We start from the raw sequence: 25,240 nt of genomic DNA, 5'->3' as shown, positions 1-25,240 counted from the left end.
TATATCACACTTGAAAAAATGAAGTCTGTGTCAGATGCATTCAATACTATACTCATGCGTGCATTTCAGTCTGTGATTCCCTGTTATTTTATAGTTAAATATGACAATTATTCCAATGTGGTAGCTAATTAATGTATAACATTCTTTTGGGTTTTCTTCCTTTTGTCCAATTACCCACAACCTTCTATCGTGTTTGTCTGAGACACAGTCTTACTAGACAGTCCAGGGTGGTACTGAACCTGCTTGGTTCTTCCTGCCTCTGCTACCAAATGCTGAGCCCTCGGACATCAGGCATGAGTCCTCACAGCTGGTTCATTCCTTTCCATTTGGATCATGCACTGCTGACCTCCGCTGTTGTGAGGTTGGGTGGTTGTGCATGGGTGTGCACGCAGAGGCCAGAGGTGAACATCAGGTACCTTCCTGTTCTTCCCCACCTCATGATCTGACTGATTCAGCTGGACCAGCTGGCCACTGAGCCCCCTAGATCTCCACCACTGGGATGTCAGGCACCTATTACCACATCTGACTTTTATGTGGGTGCTGGGGATCTGAATTCATGCCCTCCTGAATTTATCAAGCACTTTACCAACAAGGTCATCTCATCAGTGTGCGCGCGCACACGCGCACAGACACACACACACACACACACACACACACACACTGAGACAGGATATCGTATAGCCCAGGCTGGCCTTGAGCTAATGATGACCCTCCTGCTTCTACTTCCCAAGGGCTAGAATTCAGCATGTGTCACCTGGTTTTATGTGGTACTAGGGATTGAACCCAGGGACTTGTGCGTGTAGGGAAAGCGTTTTATCAGCTAGGCCACACCCCATCCCCCGGTCTTCATTGTTTTAAGATTATCTGTTAATTTTTAGGTTCTTAAAAATTATTGCCAGGAAAAAGTATGAAATAGTAAACTATTTGTTAAATTATTGTCAAGTTGCAATTAATCAACACTTCTTCATTAACCTATTATGTACACACAACTGACTAGTACAAAACAATGAACTAAAAAACAACAACAAAAAAACTAAGAGTGAGCAAGAAAGCTTGGTTTTCATCCAGTTTCACAGAGAAGATAAATGAAGGCCACAGCTTACTTGCTTATAAAAATGAAGATGCTATCTATTTCTCACGGCTGCCTGTGGGACACAGGGTAAGAAAAATCACTTTGCAGAGTAGCCTTGACAAGCCTGGAAGACAGCTGAGTGGCAGGTGTTACTGTAATGGCTACTCTTGGGTTACTTTTACAGTAATAATAATGCCTAAAATAAAGATCCTTAATGTAACATGCTGTGCCATTTTTAACAGACCTGCCACAGGGGTGGTGGGGGGTGGGGGGTGGGGGAGGAGGTGTGTGTTAAATATTTGTAAAATGTCAAACTAACATTGAAAAACTTTATAGGAAACTTTAAATTAGAAGACATTATTTTGGATGTTAAAGTATCCTAAGATAAAATTTAAGTTGTTCTAAGAATGTTCTGCCACAAACCTTATTTACCATACTAAATAGCCAACATAAGCTTAATCTATTTAATGAATACTTAAAGGCAAATATCAATCACTGAATTATCCATCTCTCAGTAGTTGCTTTCTGATTACTTATAGAAACATTTTATACGGGTTGGGTATGGTGATCCAGACCTTTAATCCCAGCACTTGGGAGGAAGAGGCAGGCAGGTCTCTGTGAGGTCCAGTCTAGCCCAGTCTACAGAGCCAGTCCTAGGCCAGCTGAAAATACACAGTGAGAGCTGGTCTCCCCGACCACACACACACACACACACAAAAAAAAATCATTATTACTATTCTTCAAGTGAAGATGGTAGATCAGTTACATATTTTCATTACAATTACCCTTTTGGAAATTATCTGCCACTTAGTAATCTAAATTAAAAGCACTTTGCTGAAATTATTTGGTAACAAGTGAAGAAAGGTATATTGGAAGTTCTTTTCTTTCTTTCCTTTTTCTTTTGAGACAGAGTCTCACTATGTAGCCCCAGCTGGACATGGAACTGAGATCAGTTTGTTGTCAAAATCAGAGACCCTTGGTCTCTGCCTCCTGAGCACTAAGCTTAAAAGATCGCACAACCATGCCTGGCTAGAGGCTATTTTTTAAGAGTCAGTAGTAATCCAAAATAAAAATGGGGAAAATAACATAATAAATAAGCAATTCATAGAAAATTACAAATTCTTAATAAAGAAGTGTCTAATCTCATTAATAAATGACATTTCTAAATAATATGCTAATTTTGCCTATAAATTTGCATGAGTAGAAAAAAGTAATGTTCTAACCAATAAGCATGTTAGATACTGGCATTCGGGGCTGGAGAGATGGCTCAGTGGTTCAATTCCCAGCACCCACATGGCAGCTCACAACTGTCTGTAACTCCTGTTCTAGGGGATCTGATACCCTCACACAGACATACATGCATATAAAACACCAATGTACATAAAATACAAATAAATAAATTATATTTTAAAAAAAGAAACTGGCATTCAAATATTGTTGGTGTAAATCTGAATTAATGAAACTTTCTGACCTTCCCAACAAATTTCAAGTCTTAAAATAAAATGATCAGTGAATAAATACATAATACACATACCCACTTATATTCTTCCTTCAGAAACTCATTCTAGGATAGAAATCATGGATATAATATAAATAACTACAAGCAGGTTATATAATTTCCAGCAATGAAAACTAAAACCTATTTTTAAAAACAGGGCTAGCTGAAGTCTGAGTCAGACAATCTTTACTATATAATGATTAAAATACCACTACAGAAAAATAAAGGAGGTTGTCAAAATACTAGAATAATACACCTGTTTTTAAAAGTTTTGCATATTTAAAACTAAACAATTTATATTATGCTGTGGGATAATGCTTTTGTACACTGGTTTAATAAAATGCTGATTGGCCAGTAGCCAGACAGGAAGTATAGGCAGGATAAACAGACAAGGAGAATTCTGGGAAGAGGAAGGTTAAGTCAAGAGACCCCAGCGAGCCACCAAGGAACAACATGTAATGGGACACAGGTGAAGCCACAGAACATGTGGTGATACATAGATGAGCTAGCTAGCAAAAGGCTTGAGCCATGGTCATACAGTTATAATTAATACAAGCCTCTGTGTGTTTACTTGGGGGACATGAATGGGACAGATTTGTCCCGACCTCCAGCAGGCCAGGACACAGGAAATCTTCTGACTACAAAATTATGTATTGCTAACTAAAGAAAAAAATCATGCCAGATGCAATGACACTTGCTTGTATTCCCAGGACACAGGAGGCAGAAGCAGGAGGTTCATTAGTTTGAGATCAACCTTGGCTATATGTCAAGAACTTATTTCAAAGACAATAAAGTCATGGGGGCTGGAGAGACAGCTCAATGGTTAAGAACACTGGCTGCTGTTCCAGGGGACCCAGGTTTGATTCCCAGCACCCATATGACAGTTCATAGTCATCTGTAACTCAAGATGCTCTCTGTGGGCTTCCAATGCCCTCCTTGGGCATCTGGCATGCAAGCAGTGCACAGACACATGATGCAGGCAAAACATATGAAAACAGAATATTTTAAATTAAGAAAATAAAGTTATATGCAAAACACTCTGAGTGCATGCTACTCTTTCAGAGAGAGAATGAATGCATACGCAAGACTGTCTCATTAAGCAAGTGTCATCTCTAGAGACCATAAAAAGAACCACATATGGGAAAAGGAAACCAATGTGGAAGGTAGGAGAGAGACTTCTGTTTGCTCTTGTGTACTTTAGTTGTGAATCCTGTAAATACATGTTCTGAATAGAAAAGAAGCACAAACTATTAAAGACACAGGCATGAGCTCTCTTCCACTGTGACTATGTACATAGCACCCAGACCAACCCTGTTTGATCCAGCTGTAAACTTAAGACAACACTGTAAGCAGCTGCTGGAAATCTTTGTCCGGTTAACAAAAATGAGACAATCTGGAGGACCCAATACAGCACAGGGTATTTCCCTGTTTTGTTGTGACTGCAGTCTGGGTAAACCCCATGCTGTGCCATGCTGTGCAAGCAACAGTAGGAATCCTTGGTCTTTCTGGTGCGAAGAACCAGAAGTCAGCCACAGACACTGGAAACCGAGGGAGAAGTTCCATGAAGCTAAGACAGGAACTCTAAATTACTTGTTCTTGTTTTGTTTTTGTTTTTGTTTGTTTGTTTGTTTTTGAGACAGAGTTTTGACATGCAGTCCAGGCTTGTCTTAGATGCTTGGATTATATATAGGTAGGTACCGGCACCTAGCAGAACCCACGAGTGGGCGTGGGGTCTGCAACTCTCCACTTGACTCCTGAATAATCTATGAGGCAGACTGGAAAAGCTGAGCATGAACAAACTGACCTGAACCAACTAAAGTGTCTACTCAAATAGGACTTGCCTATTCCTTATTATGTAAGTTTTTAGTGATCTGTAGCTTGCAGGGAATTGGACCATTTCATCTGAGTTACTGCATTTCTGCGCACAGAACTGTCTATGGTGTTCCTTTACCGTCTTCTAGAAAACTCTTTTATTCCAACCTGGAAGCTTGTGTTTTCTCATTTTGTCAACCAGGTAAACCTTATTGAAGAATCAGTGTTTTATTAGTCCATTTTCTCTATTAGTTTGTTGTTTTCAATTCTGTTGATGTGGGCTCTTTAATTAATTTCCTTGCTTTTCTTTTGTAATTTATTTTTGCCTATTTTTCTTTTGAGTTCTTAAGGTAAAATTTGCAACATTGAGGGTTTTTTTGTTTAGTGTATGTATTTAACACTATAAATTTAATCATAAACATTAGTTTCATTGTAGTCCATACATTTTTGTATACTGATTTTCATTTCCACTTTGCTCAAAAAAACTTCATTTCCCTTGAAACTTTTTTGACCAACAGATGAAAGGAATGCATTGGTGATTTTCCAGATATTCCTTTGTAACTGATTTCAAATTAAATTATGTTATAGGCACAGGCTGCATTTGTTACATTTCTTTTAAAATTTTAAGATTGGTGTATGTTCCATGTATACTTGAAGAGTATTTTATTATTGCTGGATAGCATTCTATAAACCTCAGTCAGATCCAGTGACTATGAAATTATTCAATTCTATAGTGTTCCAAACAACCAAGTGCCATTGTACAAGGCACAGCTCCAATGTGCCATGAAACTGAATAAAGAGGCAGACATATCCAAGATGGCACAGAATGCAATTAATTCACAATCTACTGAGAGAAATGTGGTCCGGGGTGGATTTAGGGTCAGAAGAGGGGACAGAGAGAGGGGTCAGAACTACTCTAGAGCTGCCCTAGGTAAGCTTTGTAAAAACAAGCCTAAAGGGTATGGAACCTACTTCCTAAGTAACTTAGCTAAATACAACACAGTCCCTACTGTTTAAAAGAATACCAAACCAAACCAAACCAAACCACCTAGCACTTGACAAACAAGATTACAACACTATTTCCAATCAAGTTCCTGCAGGGCTAGAGTCCATCTTCAAAGCAGAGTGTCTGTCTAACCCGAGGCCCTTGGCTTCATCCCCCAATACACACAGAATCACTAGATACGTGAATAAGCAGAAGAATATGACTCCAAGCCAGAAGATGATTACATCAACAAAAAGACTCAATCCTCTCAAAGATGATGGCATCAGCAGATTAGAACTCTGAAGAAGATATTATAAATATGATAAATATTCTCGGGGATTCAAGGACAAACAGGAAGGCAGTGAGAGAAGACATGGAGAGACACAAAAGCAGCCAAATGGAATTTGTAGAAATGTAAAGCACAGTATCTGAAATGAAAGTCCCACTAAATGAGATGGAGCTTAGATGACGCAGAAGGGAAGGCCTGTAAACCATCATAGTGGATACACAACCTCCGTGTGACTTACACAGCTTCACTGGCAGCAACATCTATTACTAGAGTATATTCCCCACTGGGACAGGAGTTGAGTATGTATCATATCAAAGACCCACACAATAAGCATAGACGTACACACACACTGGGATCCTGATTGCAAACCCATGTCTGACTTTACAACCACAAGCTCTAGATGCTGTTCTCATAAAAAGAGAACTATGGTGTGGTGGCCTCAGTGACAATGGCCCTTTAGGCTCATACATTTGCATTCTCAGTCCCCAGTGAATGAGCTGTTGGAGGAGACGTGGCATTCTGAGTGGGATCTGACGTGTCAAGAGCCCACACCAGTGCCAGTGTCTCGCTCTTCCTTCTTGCTACCTGGGGATTAGGATGTAAAGTTCTCAGCTACTTCTCCAGCACCATGCCTGCTTATATGCCACCCTGCTGCCCACCATGATCACCATGGATTAACCTCTCTGAATCTGTAAGCAAGTCCCCAATTAAACACTTTCTTTTGTAAGACTTGCCTTGATCATGGTGTCTCTTCACAGCAACAACACTGACCAAGACACATGAGCCGCTAAGAAACGGCTCAATGGGAAAGCACTTGCTACAAGCTTTGAGTTTGGATCCCCAGCACCCAAATAAAAGCCAGGGGTGGCAGCTCACACCTGTAACCCCAGTGCTAGAGGTGAAGAGGCAAGTTCTCAGGAGCTGTCTGGCCAGCCAGCCTAGCTAAAAACATAAGCTCCAAGTTCAATGAGAGACTCTGCCTCAAAAAGTCAGGTGAAGAGCAACTGAGAAAGACATTGAACATCAAACCTCAGGCCTCCAAATGCACAACCGAGGGTGTGCACACCTGAACATACATGTGAGCATATACAAAGCCACATACAAACAAAATAAGACAAAACATATACACAAACAAAGATGCTACTGTTACAAGATAACTAAAAGAAGTAGCAGTATGGCCAGGGTGATGGTCATAACCCCAGCACTCGGAAAACAGAGACAGGTAGATCTCTGTGAGTTCCGAGGCCAGCCTGGGCTACAGAGTGACTACCAGGCCAGTCAGAGCCGTATAGTGATATCCTGGTTCAAATTTTTTAAAAGAAGAGAAATGTTTCTGAGGATTGAGAATCTGAACTTGACCCTCAAAAAGAATCAGTACTTTTTCACAATGGTTTAATACTTCACACATATCAAAAAATAGCTTATACTATCTTAATGCTTTTTGTTTTATTCAAACTATATTTTTATTGAGTATAAGATTATATTTGCACCAAGTTCAATATTTTGTTATGTGAATGCCAAGATTACCTTTATGCTTATTCAGAAGCTTGTATCCCTGACAGTATCTGCTTGACGAAGTCATCATTGAAGCTGTGTTAATGTAAGAATATGCTGCAGTAAAGTCAAAGTCTTCCCTGCCATCCCACCAGCCTTTCTGCTTAGCATAGTTTCTCATGTCAGGGTGCTCCCGGTCAATCTTGGTTGTGATGGAGAACTGATTGGAAATATTACGAACTCCTGTTTCTAAAGGATGAGAAGGAGAAGAAAAGTTACCTTTAATATAAGAATCCATCTCTATATTATGATTTTTAAATCACTATTTAAACTGAATGTAAGTTCTCTGCCATGTACATCTACTACATATTCTAAACAATCAAATTTTAAAATTAAACTTTGAGATAACGGTAGACTCAAATTTAGCTATGTGAAATAACCCAGAGAGATAGTATACACTTCATTCAGTCTCCACCTATCTCAGTTTATGAAACTATAGAATAATATCACAATCAGAACATTGGTATTGATAATGTCAAGAAAAATAATATTTGTACTATGTTACCCTTTCATACCAAAGTCATGCATCTCCCAATCCTAATAACCCATTAACTCCAGGTACCCAGTATATGCTTTTTCACTCTAATTTAACTCCATGTCACACAGTATATAGTGTAGGAGCTGGTCAAATAGCCCAGTGGGTAAAGACACTTGCCCCAAACCTGACCACCTGAGTTCAACCTCCAGAGCCCACATGATGGAAACAGAGAACTAATTCTCAAAAGTTGTCCTCTGACCTCCACACATGTACCACAGCACACATGTCCACATACACACAAATACATTTTTTAAAGAATGTTATGTAAGTGGAATTGTGCAGTAAATCCTTCTGGCTTTTAAAAAAATCACCTAAAAGGTTTTTTTTTTTTTTTAATGTACATTTGTTTTCTTGTGTGTATGTGTGCAGAGGCACCCTTTCACTGTGTGTTTTCTGGGGATCAAACTCAGGTTGTCAGGGTGGCGGCAAGCACCATCACCTGCTGAACCATCTTGCTGCCCTGCCTTCTGGCCTTTTTACCTCAGCATGATTCTACTCATCATGCTATCAACAGTTCATTACTTCTTTATTACTGAGTAGTATCTCATGGTATGATGTATGACACTTTGCTTAGCATTTCGATACATGTATATACTTCGCAGTGACCAGATGCAGGTGATTAGCTACCTATCAGAGATGTATCACTTCTGTGCTGGAGATACTCAAAACAACAATCTAGTTCTTGAGATCATTTAGTAAGAGAAAGAGAAAGCAACAGCAAGGTGATCTCAACAGGATAATCAGACCCAGGAAGGCATTCATTTTCCACGACCAGGTAAGACTTTTTTCAATGGTATCCATTCCTTTGTCTTTCACATAGCATGTTCAATAAAAGAAAAAGTAGTCAATGATATAATCTGTTCAATTAGCGTAACAATAAAACACATTAAATATAATTTTTATATAGTTTATTTAAACATAGAAAATGTCAAACATAAAAATATACAAACAGTATTTCTAAAGCCCATGAAAATAACTGGCAATGACCTAGTTGAAAAATAACAGCCAAATCTCCCACAGAAGGCTCCTTCATGAAGTCTTCTGAACTCCTCCAGAAGTTCACAATGACTCTTCCTTCCTTAAATGTTCACAACACCCATGGCTCCACATCATTCACTCAATTGATTAATTAATTAATATTAATTATCTACTGGGTTCCTGGAGTTAACTAATTAATTAATTAATTGAGGCAAGTTACCTAGAGTCTAGGCTGGATTCAAACTCTGTATGAAGTGGACAGTGATCTTTGTTTTGGTTTTTGGTTTTTGAGACAGGGTTTCTCCGTGTAGCCCTGGCTGTCCTGGAATTCACTCTGTAGAGCCGGCTGGCTTTGCACTCAGAGGTTTGCTTGCCTCTGCCTCTCGAGTGCTGGGATCAAAGGTGTGCGCCACCACTGCAAGGTAACAACAATATTGAACTTCTGAGCTCCCTGCCTCCATAGCTCCCAGATGCTGGGATTATAGGATGTGCTACCTACCAGTCTCAGCTTTATGCAATACTGGTGATTAAAGCAGGACTTTGTATATGCTGGCCAATACCAACTGAGCTACGTCCATTTAGTCTTTTTCCATGTGTCTTCTATCTCTTGTAAACTAGGAGATTCAAGAGATGCGCACACAGAAGCATATGATTATGTTTCGACATAAGGCGAGCCTCTAACTCTAAGACAATAAACTGAGACTAGGGATGGGAAGACCCACTCACTACTTTAAGTGGCTTTCTATCTCTGGATTTCAGCAGAGAGCTTAATGGGTTATCTGAATTCAAATCTGCAGGGCTCATGTAAAGTTGGGAATGGTGGCAGTGTCTGTAATCCCAGAGCTTCTGTGGTGAGATGGAAGACAATGCCCGGAAAATCCCCAGAAGCACCTGGGTCATACAGCCAGGCATACACGGGGGCAGCAACAACAGGAACCCTGCCACCAAGAGGACAGTGAGTCACCAGAGGGGTCGTCCTCTGACCTTCACTTGTACACAGTGGCCATGCATGTCTCCCCCACTATATACACACACACACACACCACGCACGCACGCACCTGCACACACGAGCGCGTGCACACACACAGGAAGAAATAAGAGGCATATCTGACCACAAACAAATCATGAGGGGATTCAGAATGAACTCCGAAGCAATCAGACCGCATTGATGTCATCAATGACATCCAATTTTGTCTTACGTCTGTGTCAATACACTCTTTCCAAACACGGCCCAAAGCCACAACTCCCTTTCCTTTACCTCCATACTTACACTTGATACAGTTCTGGAATTCAGTCCAAAGTTAGAAAAGTAGTTGTTAAAAAAGAGAAAAAATGCTATAAACAGCCAAAAGCTGCTGTGGAGATAATGCTACCTGCTTATTTTTCATAAGCATGCTCATCATCGTTCTCTTCCCTTTATGTGCTTCCTAATTTTAACTTTGCTCTGCAGTTTATCCTTTAATGCAATGGATTATAAATCTTGAAAGGCAAGTAAATGCATTAGCTACCATTAAGGATAGATTTTATTAATTATATAACTATATAAATCAAATTGCAAATAGTTGTTCATACCTTGGACTTTTTCTGCTGCCCAGTACTTCCCTGAAGTCTCCAGAATCCAGGCTTCATTCCTATCAGCTATCAGGAAACTGTTATAATAGCTAAATTCTTCACCCTCTGCACAATTTCCACCTTGGCCATATTTTTCTAATAAGTCAACAATGACATCGAGAGCTTTTTCAGCTGTATCAGCTCTTTCAAGGCCAAGTCTAAAATAAAAATATTGAAGATCTCAAATTAAAAATAATTTCCTTTATTCATCTTAACTTCATGTTCAAGAAACACCATGTTTACTATAATCAAAGTAAAAAAAATGCAAGTTAATAGGTAAAATAAAATCTTTTAAAGTCTTACTTCTGAAGGCATTGGGACAATAAAAACATTCTTGGAGTCAACTTCCATCTCGGTAACTTATTGCAAAGTTATTTTATCTCTAAGACTGAGATATTGCTTTGTAAATTGAAGGTATTAATCAACCATGTAGTAAAGCAATGCAGTCATTTCTGGTGAGATATAATTTCTAATTTTGGCCCCTCTCCCAATTAATAATGCGCATGGGTATGCATAAGTGTCAGTAGGTGTTCACGTGGTGCATATACATGTTTACGTGGGTGTGTGCCTAGGGTATGCATTCATGCATGGAGAAGCCAGAGCTTGGTGTCCGACAGCTTTCTCCATTGCACTCCACATTATTTTATGAGATAGAGTTCCCCAGTGAGCTGGAATTTACCAACTAAGCTAGACTAGCTACCCAGCAAGCCCCAGGAACCTGCCTGCTTCTGCTTCTCCAATGCAGGGCTTATGAGCGACGCACATGAGTGCTCGCGATCAGACTCAGGTCCTCACGCTTGCGCAGTAAACACTGTATGGATCGAGCCATCCACCCTATACTAATTAATAATATTTAAGAGTCGTAAAATTGCATGCTGGTGTGAAAACGGATGCTGGTTGGTATTCGACCACTTCTCACATACTTTCTAGTGAGGAAACAACGTAATAGCTACCTGACAAGGTCCATGCCCAAAAGTGCTTCCTCCTTAGAAACATTTTCTCTTCCCCACACAGCTTCATTCCCAATGCAGACTCCATGTTCGTTGGCTCCCATTTCTGCCCCCCACAACCAAGCTGGGCGACTAAGGACAAGAGCATAAGTTTCAGGAACTTGATCAATTTCTATATAAGTACACTGTAAAAAGAAAAAGTCATAGAACTATAAAATCAAAAATGGAAAATTACCAAATTGTAGAATTTAAAACACCATTTGGAAGACATGATCACTATGAAGATAGATGAAATGGAACCAAATTGAAATTTTCAATGATAAAAGCATTAACTTTAAAACTCATTCAGAATTGGCTCTAAAGCATTTATTGTTTAAATACTTCCTGACTATGTCTTATTATAACACACATGAGACATGTTAGTTACAGAGACAAAGGAACACAAAGCTTCATTTCAAGAAACAAAGCCTTCTCCATTGACTAAGATAAAACAAATGCTAAGTATGAAGGCCAGAAGAGAATGAACGGAGTTGCTATGGCATCTTAGCAATGATGGGTATTAATCTTCAAACTGTTTCATGGAGAATAATTAATATGAGTTGAAGATTAAGAAAGCAGTTCTCAAGTTCAATGTCTAGTATGTCCTGACTAGTGATCTATGTGCCCATAGGTACTTGAACCCTTAGTCAGATGAGCAAGACCTGCCACAGAGGCCCACATTTAATGTGTAAGTGACCTATGAGGATTCTTCACAGCAATGGACAGAGTGGGAACTTGACTTCCACAATGGGCTAGATTTAAACTCACATGTACAGAATAGAAACAATATCCCAGACAAATAAACAGTTACAGCAAAAGAAAACTATAGCCTAATATACAAAAAAGACTTCTATTTAATGCCTATTAGTGTTAGAACATCCAGAATCCACAAAGTTCAGAACAATAGAAGATAATATAAACCTCTGAGTTCCATGTAAACAGACTATTTAAATAAAAATTTTAAAGGACATTTTATTTAATGTGCATGTAAGAGGTGAGGGAAAATACATAAAATGCATGTTGATGGTATTATCAGGTGCCTAATAAACCTTTTTTGATGAACCACAAAACATATTTATAAGGCTGAAAATGTGGTTCAATTGGTAGACTATGTGCCCAATATACAAGAGGTCCTAGGTTTGATCCCCAGCACCAGGGGAAAAAAAACCAAAAACCTGTTATTTATAAAATCTGAAATATTTTTTCTTATTCTACACCAAGAAGAATCCCTTTGATCTGTCAGCTGAAACCCCAGCTCTAACTAAATAATCCTTTTTTTAAAGATTTATTTATTTTATTTTATGAGTGTTTTGCTTGTATGTTATTTCTGTGCATATGTGTGCCTGATGTCCACAGAGGTCAGAAGAGAGCATTGGATATCATGGAACTGGAGTTATGGATGGTTTTGAACCACCATGTGGGTACTGGGAATCGAACCTGGGTCCTCTGCAAGAACAAGTGCTCTGAACCACCAAGCCAACTCTCCAGTCCCATTCATTAACCCGCAGTGTAATCGAGCTGTTCCTTCTCTGCCGCCACAGCCTGCTACCCTTACCTAAGGTCAGCGTTTAAGCCACCCTGCTCTACACCCACACTCTACTGGGCTGTCAGTTACATCCACCGTCCATTCTTGTCCAGGTTTTAATAACTGACTTTAAATCCCTTAGCGCAACTAACATATATAACATATAAAAAAAAAAGCATTCAGCTATTTAATCAAAGAGATAACCATTTTTATTATTTTAGCAGCTTCTTCTAAATTATTGAAATAAATGACCAGAAGTCTATTTTTGATGCAAACCATTTTCAACCTTAAATTCTTGAATTTTAACTTCAGTGGTCTTCTGTCAATTGGTAGCTATTGGAAGAAATAACCACTTATGGGTCTGGAGAAGTGGCTCACTGGCTAGGAACACCTGCTGCTCTTGTAGAGGAGCAGGGCTCCGTTCCGGGCACTCACATAACAGCTCACAACTGTCTGGAACTGAAGCTGCAGGGATCTTACACGCTCTTCTGACCTCTTTGGGCACTAGACACACATGCTGTGCACATACATACACACAGGTAAAATATTCAGACATATCCAATAAAATTAAATTGTTTTTTAAAGAAATATCCATTATTAGCACATTTAAAGATATATACTGCTAACACAACATATATTTTTTACCTACCTTAAGACGTTTTCCCAAGTCATTATGAACTGCCGCTGGACAATAAATGACTTCTTGTACTTCATCGAAGAGTCTGTCTGAATTTTTTCCAAAAATTACTCTATTACCAACTGTAGCTGGAGGTAATGCCACAAAAGTGTCACAGGAATAGGGTTCCATTTTCTTAAAAAAAAAAAAAAAAAATGAAAGCATACAGAAGTTTCAAAATAAAACAAAACAAAACATTTTTAAGTACACATAAAACAAAGAGCTTTTCTCTATGACCATGGGATATTCCTTAAGAAGGGTACATATTAAAGTCTAAATGTCATATTATTTCTGTGCATCCCAAGGCAGCAAGGGGTATATGGTAAGACCTGTCTTAAATAAATAACATAAACTATAAAAATTAGGATATGACTTAGTAATTAACCAAGTGCTACTATAATACAACGGCATGGCTACTGTACGTGTCTTAGTCTGCTGTATTAGTGTATGCGTGAGGCTCCTTACTCGACAGTGAGAGCCTAAAGAATGTCTTGTTAATCGATCACTACTGGAAAGTATGTAAGGCCGGGCATGGTGGTGACACCTTTAATCCCAGCACTCGGGAGGCAGAGGCAGGAGGATCTCTGAGTTCTGAGGCCAGCCTGGGCTACACAGAGAAACCCTGTTTCGAAAAACCAGAAAAACAAACAAACAAAATCCCAACCGTTAAGGTTTCCAGGTGGGAGTCTGTATTTGTACTTTATAAATCCGGGTTGTAGAACTACCATACAAATTGTCTTCATTTGTGATTTGGAAAATCCTCTACTTTTATTTTGCTTTCAGAACAGACATAGTTTTAGTTTCCTTCTTTTAAATGTCTTAAGATTTGTTTTTACTATTTATGTGTATGTCTTACGTGTCTGTCTGCCATAAGTATGGGGGTGCCCAAGAAGGTCACAAGACGTGCCCAAGAAGCTGGAGTTACAGGAGGTTGTGAGGCATCTCAAGTGTGTGTTGGGAACTGAATTCGAGTTTTCTGGAAAATCATCCAGCTATCTTAATTGCTCAGCTTCCTTCCCAGCCCAGTTTCCTTCTTTTATAAGAACCAGATCTTAGCATGGTTTTTTATACACAAGCATTCTCACCATTTTAAAACCGAATAAAAATATAATAACTATAAATAAAATCAATATATTTTACTGGCAGGAAAACGAAGCAGGTATGGCAGCACACCTGTAATCTCGGCAGGATGAGCTAGAGTTTAAAGCTAGCCTGCACTACGTAATTCAAGAACAACAGAGTGAAACTCGTTTTCAAACGAACAAAATGAGTTCACCACGGAACACTGTAAAGGTTCTTCTGTTCTCAAAGATGGGAAGAAGTGACCACTGTTCTTTTGTGTCTCCTCTCTGAAAGTTTTGATCTCCCATTTACAGAGCTCCAAAGTTAGCTACCCCAATACATAACTCAGGCAAGCTATTGATTCTCTTCCTCTTTTCTTCCAGGCTCATCAGTAAAATAAAATAAAATAAAATAAAATAAATAAATAAAATAAAATAAAATACCATCTAGTAGTGCTATTTTGAGGATTGATTCAGCGTGACCCTGAAGGTGAAAGCCCAGCTTGATGGTGCATGCCTGTAATCCAAGTTTGAGAGGGTTATATGGACCGTGTTACAAATAAGACAAAATTGTCACAAAATTACCTGTAACACACTGGACCCTCATACGAAAACTGTCACCTGTTTTAAGCTGGCTTATTCTTATCCTTGCTAGAGGTCAGTGGATTATAACGGCCATACCCACACTAAACCTTAGGGCCATCAAGCCGCAGCGAGAGGCACACTAACCGGGATAGCGGCAGCAACCCGGGGAGGAAAGCCCTTGGCCCTAACGTGTTTTTATCATTCATGAACATCTTTCTGCATAGCTGGAAATAACCGACGGAAGCCGAGTCTAGTGGCTCACGCTTTTATTCCCACCCAGCTGTCGGGGAGGCAGAGGCAGGGAGGATCTATGAGTTCGAGGCCAGCCTGGCCTATTTAGTTCAAGGACAGCCAATGAATGCTAGATAGTGAGACCCTGTCTCAAAACAAAACAAAACAAAAACAAAAAACCATAATTAATAATAACAACAACTGGAAGTGAAGAGCCTCGGTTCTTTAGAGGCGCTAACAGTCTATTCCAGTGCTTTCGGGCACATTGATCTTTTGAGTCTCACCAACGTCCCACAGTCGGCACGAAGCTTACTGTGTCCATCAACATGGGAACTGCGCTGGGGAAAAAAAAAAAAAGTTTTTGCAACTGGAGTCGGCGTCGCCAGAAAGTGCTGGGCTCGAACTTGCAGACCTCGCCCGCTCCTGATTCCTGCGCTCGGAGCGAAGCAGGCGCAGCAGAGCCCCCGGCGGCCCGCGACCCCAGCTCGCGCACCGCGGGCTCCCCGCGCTTACCAGCAGCTGCGCACGCGCGGACGACGGGCCGGCCTCCGCAGCGGCCCAAAGCACTCACCGGAAACGAAGGGGCGGGACCCGGGAGCGAGTCGTCGGAAGTAGGCCCCCTCGGACCTCGGAAGTTCTCTCCCCTGCTCGCCTTACAGTTCCTGTGACGTTCCCGGAGTTTGTTTACGTCCCTCGCAGACCTAGCGCCGCGCTGCTCCCTCTCGGGCTCCAAGATGGGGAAGTCGTTCGCCAACTTCATGTGCAAAAAGGACTTCCATCCTGCGTCCAAATCCAACATCAAGAAGGTGAGGAAAGGGATCCGGAGAGGGCAGCGGTGGGCTGGGTCCCGGAGGCGTCGTCCCTTTCTCCCTCCAGGCTAACCCAACCAGACGAATGGTTCCCAAAGGCCAGCCCTGGCGGTCAGGGTGGAGACTGACGCCGGAGCTCGGCGACACTGCCTCCGGCCCGTTCCGGGTCCGTCCCCTAGAGCCCTGCGACCGGACCCGTGAGCTCCCTGCGGGAGGACTCGCTGCCTCGCGGAGATCTCCCGAGAGAAAGCCGCCCCTGCCTTCGCGCTCTAGTCCCACCTCTCCGTCCAGAGTGTCGTGTCTGAGGGCCGCATTCAAGTTCAGCGTTTTTTAAAAAAAATTACAAGTCAGCCAAGGACTGGACACTGGACCGAGGCGGGAATGATAGCGCGAAAGAACGGCGACGCAGAGTGTCCGAGCTTCGGAGTCAGAGCAGGAGTCTTCTTGGTTCAGTACAGTCACGTTTAGCCCCGAGGCCTCGCACCAAATAGTTAATGGCATCATGGTCGTTAGCCTCGTACTCCACTACATAAGGATGACAGTGTCGGTTGCCTTGATGTGTGTAAAATTATTAGGGAGATTAAATGAGGTGGTATGGGAAAAGAATAGAAACCGGAAAGGCTTAGTTAGCACTGTGCATCACGAAAAGTGCTCAAAAGTACACAAGCTTGTGAGACCAGATTAAGCTTTTAGTTGTTTCTAAGCCAATTGTGGGCCCTGTATGTTACCATGCATGCTCGGGAGGCAGAGCCAGGAGGAGCTCTGTGAGTTCGAGGCCAGCCTGGTCTACAGAGTGAGTTCCAGGAAAGGCGCAAAGCTATACAGAGAAACCCTGTCTCGAAAAAAAAAAAAAAACCAAAAAAAAAAAAAAAAAAAAAAAAGAATGCTATATATATATATATGTGCATACATGTACATTACAATATCTGTGGAAGAATACAAGAAGTACTAACACTGGTTATCTGCGAATATAGTTATTTAATTTTTTTTTTCCAAGACAGGGTCTCTTTGTGTAGACACGGCTGTCTTGGAACTCACTCTGTAGACCAGGACGTTCTTGAATTTACAGAAATCCGCCTGCCTCTGCCTCCTGAGTGCTGGGATTAAAGACTTGTTACATAATTTTTAAGTCACTTTCAAAAAAAAAAAAACCAACTTACTAGGTTTTTGCATCTCTGCCTTACCCCCTTGACCCCTGTTCCCCAAAGTCTTGTTCTGTTTATTTTGTACATAATCCTATTCCCCACGTGTCTCTTACACATTTCATGGCCTCTTTTTTGAGGCAGGGTCTCCTGTAGTCTAGGCTGGCTTCCGACTTGCTAACTAGGGAAGATGGCCCTGAACTCCTGATCCTCCTGTTGATGCCTCCCAAATGCCGAGATTCCAGGTGTAAGCCACTGCACTTGATTTCCATTTCTCCTTTTTAAGTCATAAAATAGTTTATAATGTGCAGAAGAATCATTATGAGCACTTTGGCAATGGACCTGTTTTATTTTTGTTTCAGTTAATGTAATAAAAGTTCTTGAGCAGTTGAGACTAGTTAAATAACTATAAAATCTAAAGCTTGAGATACATGGTAAATAAGTTTTCTGGGTTTTGTGGGTGAGGGGCTTGTTTTCAGACAAGCAGGCTGGCCTGGAACTCTTAGTATGCCTCCCTCGGCCTCCTGAGTTCTGGGATTACAGACATGAGCCAGCACGCCTGGCTAACCAGATGTGGGTTGTTAAAGAAGCAAGCTTCTGGGGCTATCAAGATGGCTTAGTGGATGAAACACTTGATGGATAAGTGTGAGGTCAGAGTTTGGGTCCCCATAAAAGCCAGCTTGGCATGGTAGCCCATTTGTAATCCTAGCCTTCAGGGGATGAAGACAGGAGATCCTCCATGCAAGCTGGTAGTCTAGACTGATGGAATTGTTGAACTCTGGGTTCAGTGGGAGAGCCTGCCTCAGCAAGTAAAGTGGAAAGTGATTGAAGGTTTCAAACCCTGGACTCCATGTACACATGCATATACACAAAACAGACTCCTCATTTAACCCAGTGGTTGAATTATATTTTGTTTCACTAATATAGGTATGGATGGCAGAACAGAAAATATCATATGATAAAAAGAAACAAGAAGAATTAATGCAACAATACCTTAAAGAACAAGAGTCATATGATAACAGGTAAGTGCCATGTTATTAGTGATTTTAGAATAATCAGTTGCACGGGAATAGTCACTATTGAGTCAGCTCCTCTCCCATAATTATATATGGTCACCTTTTCCAAATTTATCTATTCACATAAAGCACAGCTTCATTTGACTCATCCAGACTGTGCGCAAATCCTAAATGAGGCAGAGCTTGCAGAAATAATAAACGCTGCATGTTAACTCCTGAGGCTGATTAGAAAGATTTCTCTTTAATACATTGGAGTGAAAGTATGCTCAGGACACTTAGAAGAGAAGCCGAGTGTCTTTGACCTGTGTGCTGTGGCTAGAGTCCATTGGCTTCTTCTAGAATGGCACCTGCTTTTTAGTTATTCTCATTGTATTTGTATTTGGTTAATTGACTTAGGAGTAGTGTTTTGATTATATGGACTGTACTCGGAAGCAACATTTGTTTTGAAACATTTATATTTGAAACTTGAGACATTCATGAGTTTATGGATAATTGGAGCGCACTGTTAACATTGGCATATAGGTATCTGTTCAAGACTATTTTCAGTTGCTTTGTTTGTGTGCTTAGGAGTAGGATTGTTAGATCCTAAGGTAATTCTTTGGTTAGCTTTTTAAAGAACCACCAAACTTTCCCATAGCCTAAGCTGGTCTTGAACTCCCTATGTAGTTGAGGATGACCTAACACTCTTCATTCTCCTGCCTTGAACTCCCAAGTGCTGGCATGTGCTACTGTACCTGGTATATATGATGCTAGGAATCAAACACGGGACTTCCTGTGTGCCAGGCCAGCACTCTACCAACTGAGTTACATCTCAGCTCATTTATTAATGACTGTGCTGATAAGTATGAAGTGGTGGCTTGTTGTAGTTTTAATTTGTACTTCTTGATGTCTAGTGAAGGTCAGCTTTTCACGTACTTGATTTACAACTTTTAAATGGTGTTAAGACAAAATTTACAGATTCGTTTAAAATATAGCTAGGTTTTAAGTTTGTTTAGTGTTGCTAAACTATCACCATAACGAATTTCAAAACATGTCATCACCTGAGAAGGAAGTGTGTTCATTTGTACCATTCCCCATTTCCTAGTTTATCCTGTTTCTGCCTCTCACCGGGAGTCACCATTTCACCTATGAATTTTTTAGAATTGTGGACACATAGCAGATGATCAAATGGTCCTTTGTGGCTGGTTAATTTTTTTAATTTTTAAAAATGTTTATTTGTGTAGATGTATCTATATAGGGAGCATATGAGGGCTACTTGGTAGGAGGCAGTTCTCTCTTCACTGTGTGGGTGGGTTCCATGGATTGAACTCAGGTCAGCAAGCTTGGGTGGAGGCAACTGGCCACTGATCCATGTTACTGGCCCCTGATTTCTTTCATGTACCATGTTTTTTTTCTTTTGGTTTTTTGGGACAGGGTTTCTCTGTGTAGCTTTGCGCCTGTCCTGAATCTCGATCTGTAGCCCAGGCTGGCCTCAAACTCACAGAGATCCGCCTGCCTCTGCCTCCTGAGTGATGGGATTAAAGGAGTGTGCCACTGCTGCCGCCTGGCTTCATTTAGCATGTTTTTGAAGTTCATCCACCGCATACGTTAGTATATGTTCCTTTTAATTAAAGAATAATGTTCCACAATAAAGGTATATATTTATATGTCTTTCTGTTTTGTTTTTTTTCTTTTCTTTTTTTAGAGGTGGGGGGAGTATAGACTCCAATAGAGAAAAAAATGAGAATTACATACAATAATGTAGCATTTCCTTTGTGATTGCCATTTCCAAATACAAACACATTTCATACTTAAACTTTAGCTTTTTCTAATACTTAACTTGGATTTTACAGTGTGGCCATACTGTTTGTTGTGGGCCGTTTCCTTAAGAAGTGCAACAGCAACGTCTGTGTACAGAACCTACAGCAGGAAGTTTCAGTCACTCCCTAAGGTTTTTTTGTTTGTTTGTTTGTTTTGTTTTTAGGGATAGTCATCTCTGGCTTCGTTGTATTAGCTATTGTAGAATTTTGTTAATTTTTTCCCCCTTATTCTCATTAAAAAGCTTAGTTTTTGTGGCTGGGAAGTTAGCTCAGTTTGTAAAGTGTTTATCTTCAAGTTATGCGGGCCTGAGTCTGCATTCCAAGTCCCCTTCTCTGTGACCCCAGTGCTCCAGAGGCACACACAGGAAGGTCCTGGGGCCTGCTGGTTAGCTAGTGCAGTCTAGTCAGTGAGCCCCAGGTGAGAGCCCTTGTCTGAAAGGTAAGGTGGAGGGCTGGCCAGATGAGGAAAGGTGATGCAATCCCTGAGACCAACACAGGGCAAGAAGCAGAGAACTGTCTGCATGAAGTTATCCTTTGACACACACAATAATGAATTAAAAATAAGTGCATGGTTGAGAAAAACACCCCACTTCAGCCCCTTGCTTCCACAGGCTTTCTCTCTCTCTCTCTCTCTCTCTCTCCTCTGTCACACACACAATCAAAAATACTAAGATAGCTGGTGGTGGTGGTGGTGCAGGTGGTGGTGCACACCTTTTAAGCCCAGCACCCAGGAGGCAGAGGTAGGTGGATCTGTGAGTTCAAGGCCAGCCTGGTCTACACATCGAGTTCCAGGATAGCCAGAGGTACCCAGACAAACCCTGTCTGGAAAAACCAAGAAAAAAAGATCTCAAATCATTTTAAAAAGAAAAGGTTGTGGCACCAAAATACCTCATGGCACATAGAATTTCAAAACTTAACTATTTCAGCAGCATTTCACAGTTTTTTAAAAAAATTCTATAAGAGTAATCACATCATCTTTTTTCCTATTTTACTGGGAGAACTAGAGAGAAGAAGGAAGGCTCAAATTGACAGCAAGTCTCTAGTAAGGCCGCACTTTTTGGGCTTTGTTTCTAATAAAAATGTCTTAATTCCTGCCAGGCGGTGGTGGCCCACTCCTTTAATCCCAGCACTCGGGAGGCAGAGCCAGGCGGATCTCTGTGAGTTCGAGGCCAGCCTGGGCTACAGAGTGAGTTCCAGGAAAGGCACAAAGCTACACAGAGAAACCCTGTCTCGAAAAAAAAACAAAAAAAAAGTAAAAAATGTCTTAATTCCTTTAGGGTTATTCTTTGAGTGATGGTATGCTATCATGGTCTTCCTTTTATTTAAAATTGTTCCGTTTATTTCATTTAGATTGCTTATGGGAGATGAGCGTGTAAAGAATGGCCTGAATTTCATGTATGAGGCCCCACCAGGAGTTAAAAAAGGTACTTACTTCTTTTCCTTTAAGCGCTGATGTGATTATGTCTGAAGGTTGAGAAGAGCAGTCAGTATTTAAGGGTTATTCTTTGTCTTTCCTATTGCCGTTTCTCTGATGGTACCAGCTCCAATGCTGTCATCAACACGGAAGGATCAACACAAAATACTTTTTTTTGGTTTTTCAAGACAGGGTTTCTCTGTGTAACAGTCCTGGCTGTCCTGGAACTCGCTTTGTAGACCTCCAGCTCACAGAGATCCGCCTGCCTTACAAAATACTTTCCTACTGTAGTAGCTTATGTCCTCACAATATTACAAAAGGATATTTATCCTTTAATAATGGACATATATGTACTCCTTATTAAATGCATTTTTTAAATGGAAAGTCCATTTGAAACATAAAAGCTTAAAAATTATGAGCATGCCTATTCTGAAGTCTAGTTCAAGGTTGTATTTTATCCTTCAGTGATCTGGAGTTTTATCTTGTGAAGAAAGAAAAACCAGTTAGTTCTTGCAGGGTACAGTTAAGTAATTCAGCGTAATAATAGTAGACGTTTCCACTGACGTTGCTAACTTGTCTTGCTTCCCCCTGTGCTTTGAATATGCAATCAAGAAAACAAAGAGGTGAGTGCTCTTCTCTTTTTGAATTGATTTATGGTTGATTGTGATTTTATGGGAAATTAAAGAATTTTTACTAACTCCTGTAGAAAGAAGAAACGGAAGGAGAGACAGAGTACAAGTTTGAATGGCAGAAAGGTGCTCCAAGAGAAAAGTAAGCACTGGTTTGTTACTAGGAGAAAACGTGTATCGTTGTCTGCTGGCCTTCTTGCCTGATGGTTCATTTAACAGGGCAAATAACTAATGGGATTCACCTCAGACAACTAGTATGCTTCATGCTAGCCTTGATTTATGGACTTGTTCACTTTTTAAAACTGTACATTATCAGGTTATGTAGACCAGTGGTTCTCAACCTGTAAGTTGCAACCTCCAAAAGACCATCAAAAAACATAGATATTTACATTAGGATTAGTAACAAGAGCAAAATTACAGTTACAAAGTAGCAACAAAGATAGTTTTATGGCTGGGGTCACCACATTAGGAATGCTAGAAACCACTGATACAGACACTTAAAAATTGATGCTGGTTTTATATTTCCATAGTAGTAATGTATTTTTTGCTGTAAGAACAAATTTGTTTTCAGGTTAACTGCCATTGAATTTATTAAGTTGTTCTTAATACATTTTATTTGTATTTAATAGATATGCCAAAGATGACATGAACATCAGAGATCAGCCCTTTGGTATTCAGGCAAGTGACATGTATTTTACTCTTTAAGAATGATTTTTATTTAGTACATATATCTCTACATTATTTTCCAGAAGATGTTTGTATTAGTTCTCTAAAGGAGCAGAACTGATGAGATGAATTTATATATCAAGGGGATGTGTTATGCTGGCCTTGAGGATCTGCTTCAGGCAGCGCAGCAGTGGCTGGCGCACAGTGGAACGGCTGAGGATGCAGTAGCTGTTCAGTCCCCGCGGCTGGATGTCTCTGCAGTCCTGGAGGGTTCTGCAGAGCTGCTGCTCTCTAGTCTGGTCAGTCTTGAAGAAGTTGGATTTAATACCAGCAGCAACAGGAGAGAGAGAGAAAAACTTAAACTTGCCAGTGAGAGAGAGCAAGCAGACAGAAAGTGAAGCTTCCTTCTTTGAGTTCTGTTTATGTGGGCTGTCACCAAGAGGTGTGGCCAGCTTTGATAACTGATCAAGAAAATCCCTCACAGCAGTGTCTTAGGTTGGGTCCTATGGCTGTGAGGAAACACCGTGACCAAGGTAACCCTTATAAGGAAAACATTGAATTGGGGCTGGCTTACAGGTCAGAGGTTCAGTCCATTATCATCATGGCGGGAAGCATGGTGGCATGTAGGCAGACGTGGTACTGGGGAAGGAGCTGAGAGCTCCACATCTGGATTCCCAGGCATCAGGAAGAAACAGTGGATCTAGATTGAGCTTCTAAAACCTCAAAGCCTGCCCCCAGTGATACACTTCCTCCAACAACAGCACACCTACTCCAGGAAGGCCACACCTCCTAAGCATCACTCCCTGTGAGCCTCTGGGGACCATTTTCTTTCAAACCACCACACTGGAGTGTCCAGCAGCTTGGGTTTTAGTTGATTCCGGATGTAGTCAGGTTGCCAGGCCAAGGTTAGCATCACAATGTTTAAGCTAAAACAACTTTGTGGTTTACATTTATATCAAATGATAGGAATGAGGAGAAAACATGAAATGGAGTAAGCAGATGGAAGATGAGAATCAAGTGAAGTGAAAGTATAATGATGTAGTCAATACAGTTTTCAAATAATCTGGAAAACTAACTCGAGGTCAAGAAAAGATGTTAAAATGTTACTGATTTAGAAACAGTCAGCTGTCCCTCCAGGGCTGATCCTTGTGAAAAACATTGCTGTAGTCACCTGTGCAATTGTGTGGCAGCTCTCCTGACACATCTCCTGTCACAACAGCAGCCGAGTAGGTGCAAGCACACACATATAAAATGAAAAACTTAAAATACTAGTTTTTTGTTTTTTGTTTTTTCGAGACAGGGTTTCTCTGTGTAGCTTGGGCACCTGTCCTGGCTCTTGCTCTATTGGTCAGGCTGGCCTCGAACTCATAGATCCGCCTGCCTCTGCCTCCCGAGTGCTGGGATTAAAGGCGTGCGCCACCACCCGGCATTAAAATACTGTTTTTACTTCACAGAGTAAATTTGCTAACTGTGGTTTAGAAATGTGAAACTTGAGGGCTAGAGAGACTAGCTCAGTGAAAAAGCACTGTCATAGTGTGTTGTGAGGGCCTGCCTTCAGTCGGAGAAATGTAACTGTGGGGTGGCACAGGCCTGGATTTCCAACTTGTGAAAGGTAGAGGCGAGGCAGGAAGATTGGAAGCTCAGCCTGAGCTGTACAGAGACTCTATATATAAAGGAGGGGAGTGGATACTCGGTGAATGGATTAGAATTAGGGAACCTAAAATTAAACCGTGACATAATTCTTTGTGATATCTTACCATTTCTTTTTGAATGACATTGTTTTATTGTAGGAGGCACAGATAGGATTGACCTTGGATTTTAGGCAAATTTGTAGAAGAGTTTAGTATTTGTATTGACATACCCATCATATTTACAGACGCTTTCCCTGGAGATCTTTTTAAAAAGGAACTTAGCCAAGTATGGTGGTGTATGTTTCAATCCCAGTATTCTGGAAGCAGAAGCAGGTGGATCTCTGAGTTCAAGGCCAACCTGATCTACATAGTAAGTTCCAAACTAGCCAGGGCTACATAGTGAGGCCCTGTCTCAAAAAAGAAAAAGGGATGGGGGGTGCTAAATACAAATGCTAAGTTGAATGTTAGGCTATTGGTATTTTGAGAATCAAAATATTGTTTATTTCTCAGGTTCGAAATGTCAGGTGTATTAAATGTCACAAGTGGGGTCATGTGAACACAGATCGAGAATGCCCCTTGTTTGGTCTTTCTGGAATCAATGCAAGTTCTGTTCCTACTGATGGCTCAGGTAAGCATTAGATAAAATTTTTTCAAAGAAAGAAAGATAAAATAATGTTTTGATTTAAACTGAACTCTTTTGTTGTACTTGAGTTTAATTTTTGTGGACTAA

The 25,240-nt window shown here is 40.7% G+C and overlaps 2 protein-coding genes across 7 annotated transcripts in view; one reads left to right on the top strand and one right to left on the bottom strand.

Moving 5' to 3' along the window:
* Positions 1 to 15,996, bottom strand: part of Scrn3 (secernin 3) — a 30,603-nt gene extending 14,607 nt beyond the window's left edge. Inside the window, exons 1-5 of one of the 6 annotated variants that reach the window (XM_037204878.1) lie at positions 15,918 to 15,996; positions 13,501 to 13,661; positions 11,291 to 11,472; positions 10,299 to 10,495; positions 7,184 to 7,399 (exon numbers count right to left, since the gene is read on the bottom strand). In XM_037204878.1, coding sequence (XP_037060773.1) covers positions 7,184 to 7,399; positions 10,299 to 10,495; positions 11,291 to 11,472; positions 13,501 to 13,659 — 754 coding nt within the window. In that variant the 5' untranslated portion in view covers positions 13,660 to 13,661; positions 15,918 to 15,996. The other 5 variants (XM_028880645.2, XM_028880642.2, XM_028880643.2 and 2 more) reach the window with 5 other exon arrangements.
* A 51-nt stretch (positions 15,997 to 16,047) lies between these two features.
* Cir1 (corepressor interacting with RBPJ, CIR1) overlaps positions 16,048 to 25,240 on the top strand; it is a 38,459-nt gene continuing 29,266 nt past the window's right edge. Inside the window, 7 exon segments of the mRNA XM_037204879.1 lie at positions 16,048 to 16,210; positions 18,283 to 18,377; positions 21,521 to 21,594; positions 22,197 to 22,207; positions 22,291 to 22,355; positions 22,843 to 22,891; positions 25,021 to 25,138. Of these exon segments, the coding sequence (XP_037060774.1) occupies positions 16,139 to 16,210; positions 18,283 to 18,377; positions 21,521 to 21,594; positions 22,197 to 22,207; positions 22,291 to 22,355; positions 22,843 to 22,891; positions 25,021 to 25,138 (484 nt within the window). The 5' untranslated portion in view covers positions 16,048 to 16,138.

Source organism: Peromyscus leucopus, chromosome 4 (genome assembly GCF_004664715.2).
Source record: "Peromyscus leucopus breed LL Stock chromosome 4, UCI_PerLeu_2.1, whole genome shotgun sequence".
Classification (NCBI taxonomy): Eukaryota; Metazoa; Chordata; class Mammalia; order Rodentia; family Cricetidae; genus Peromyscus; species Peromyscus leucopus.
This window is presented reverse-complemented; position numbering and strand designations above follow the sequence as displayed.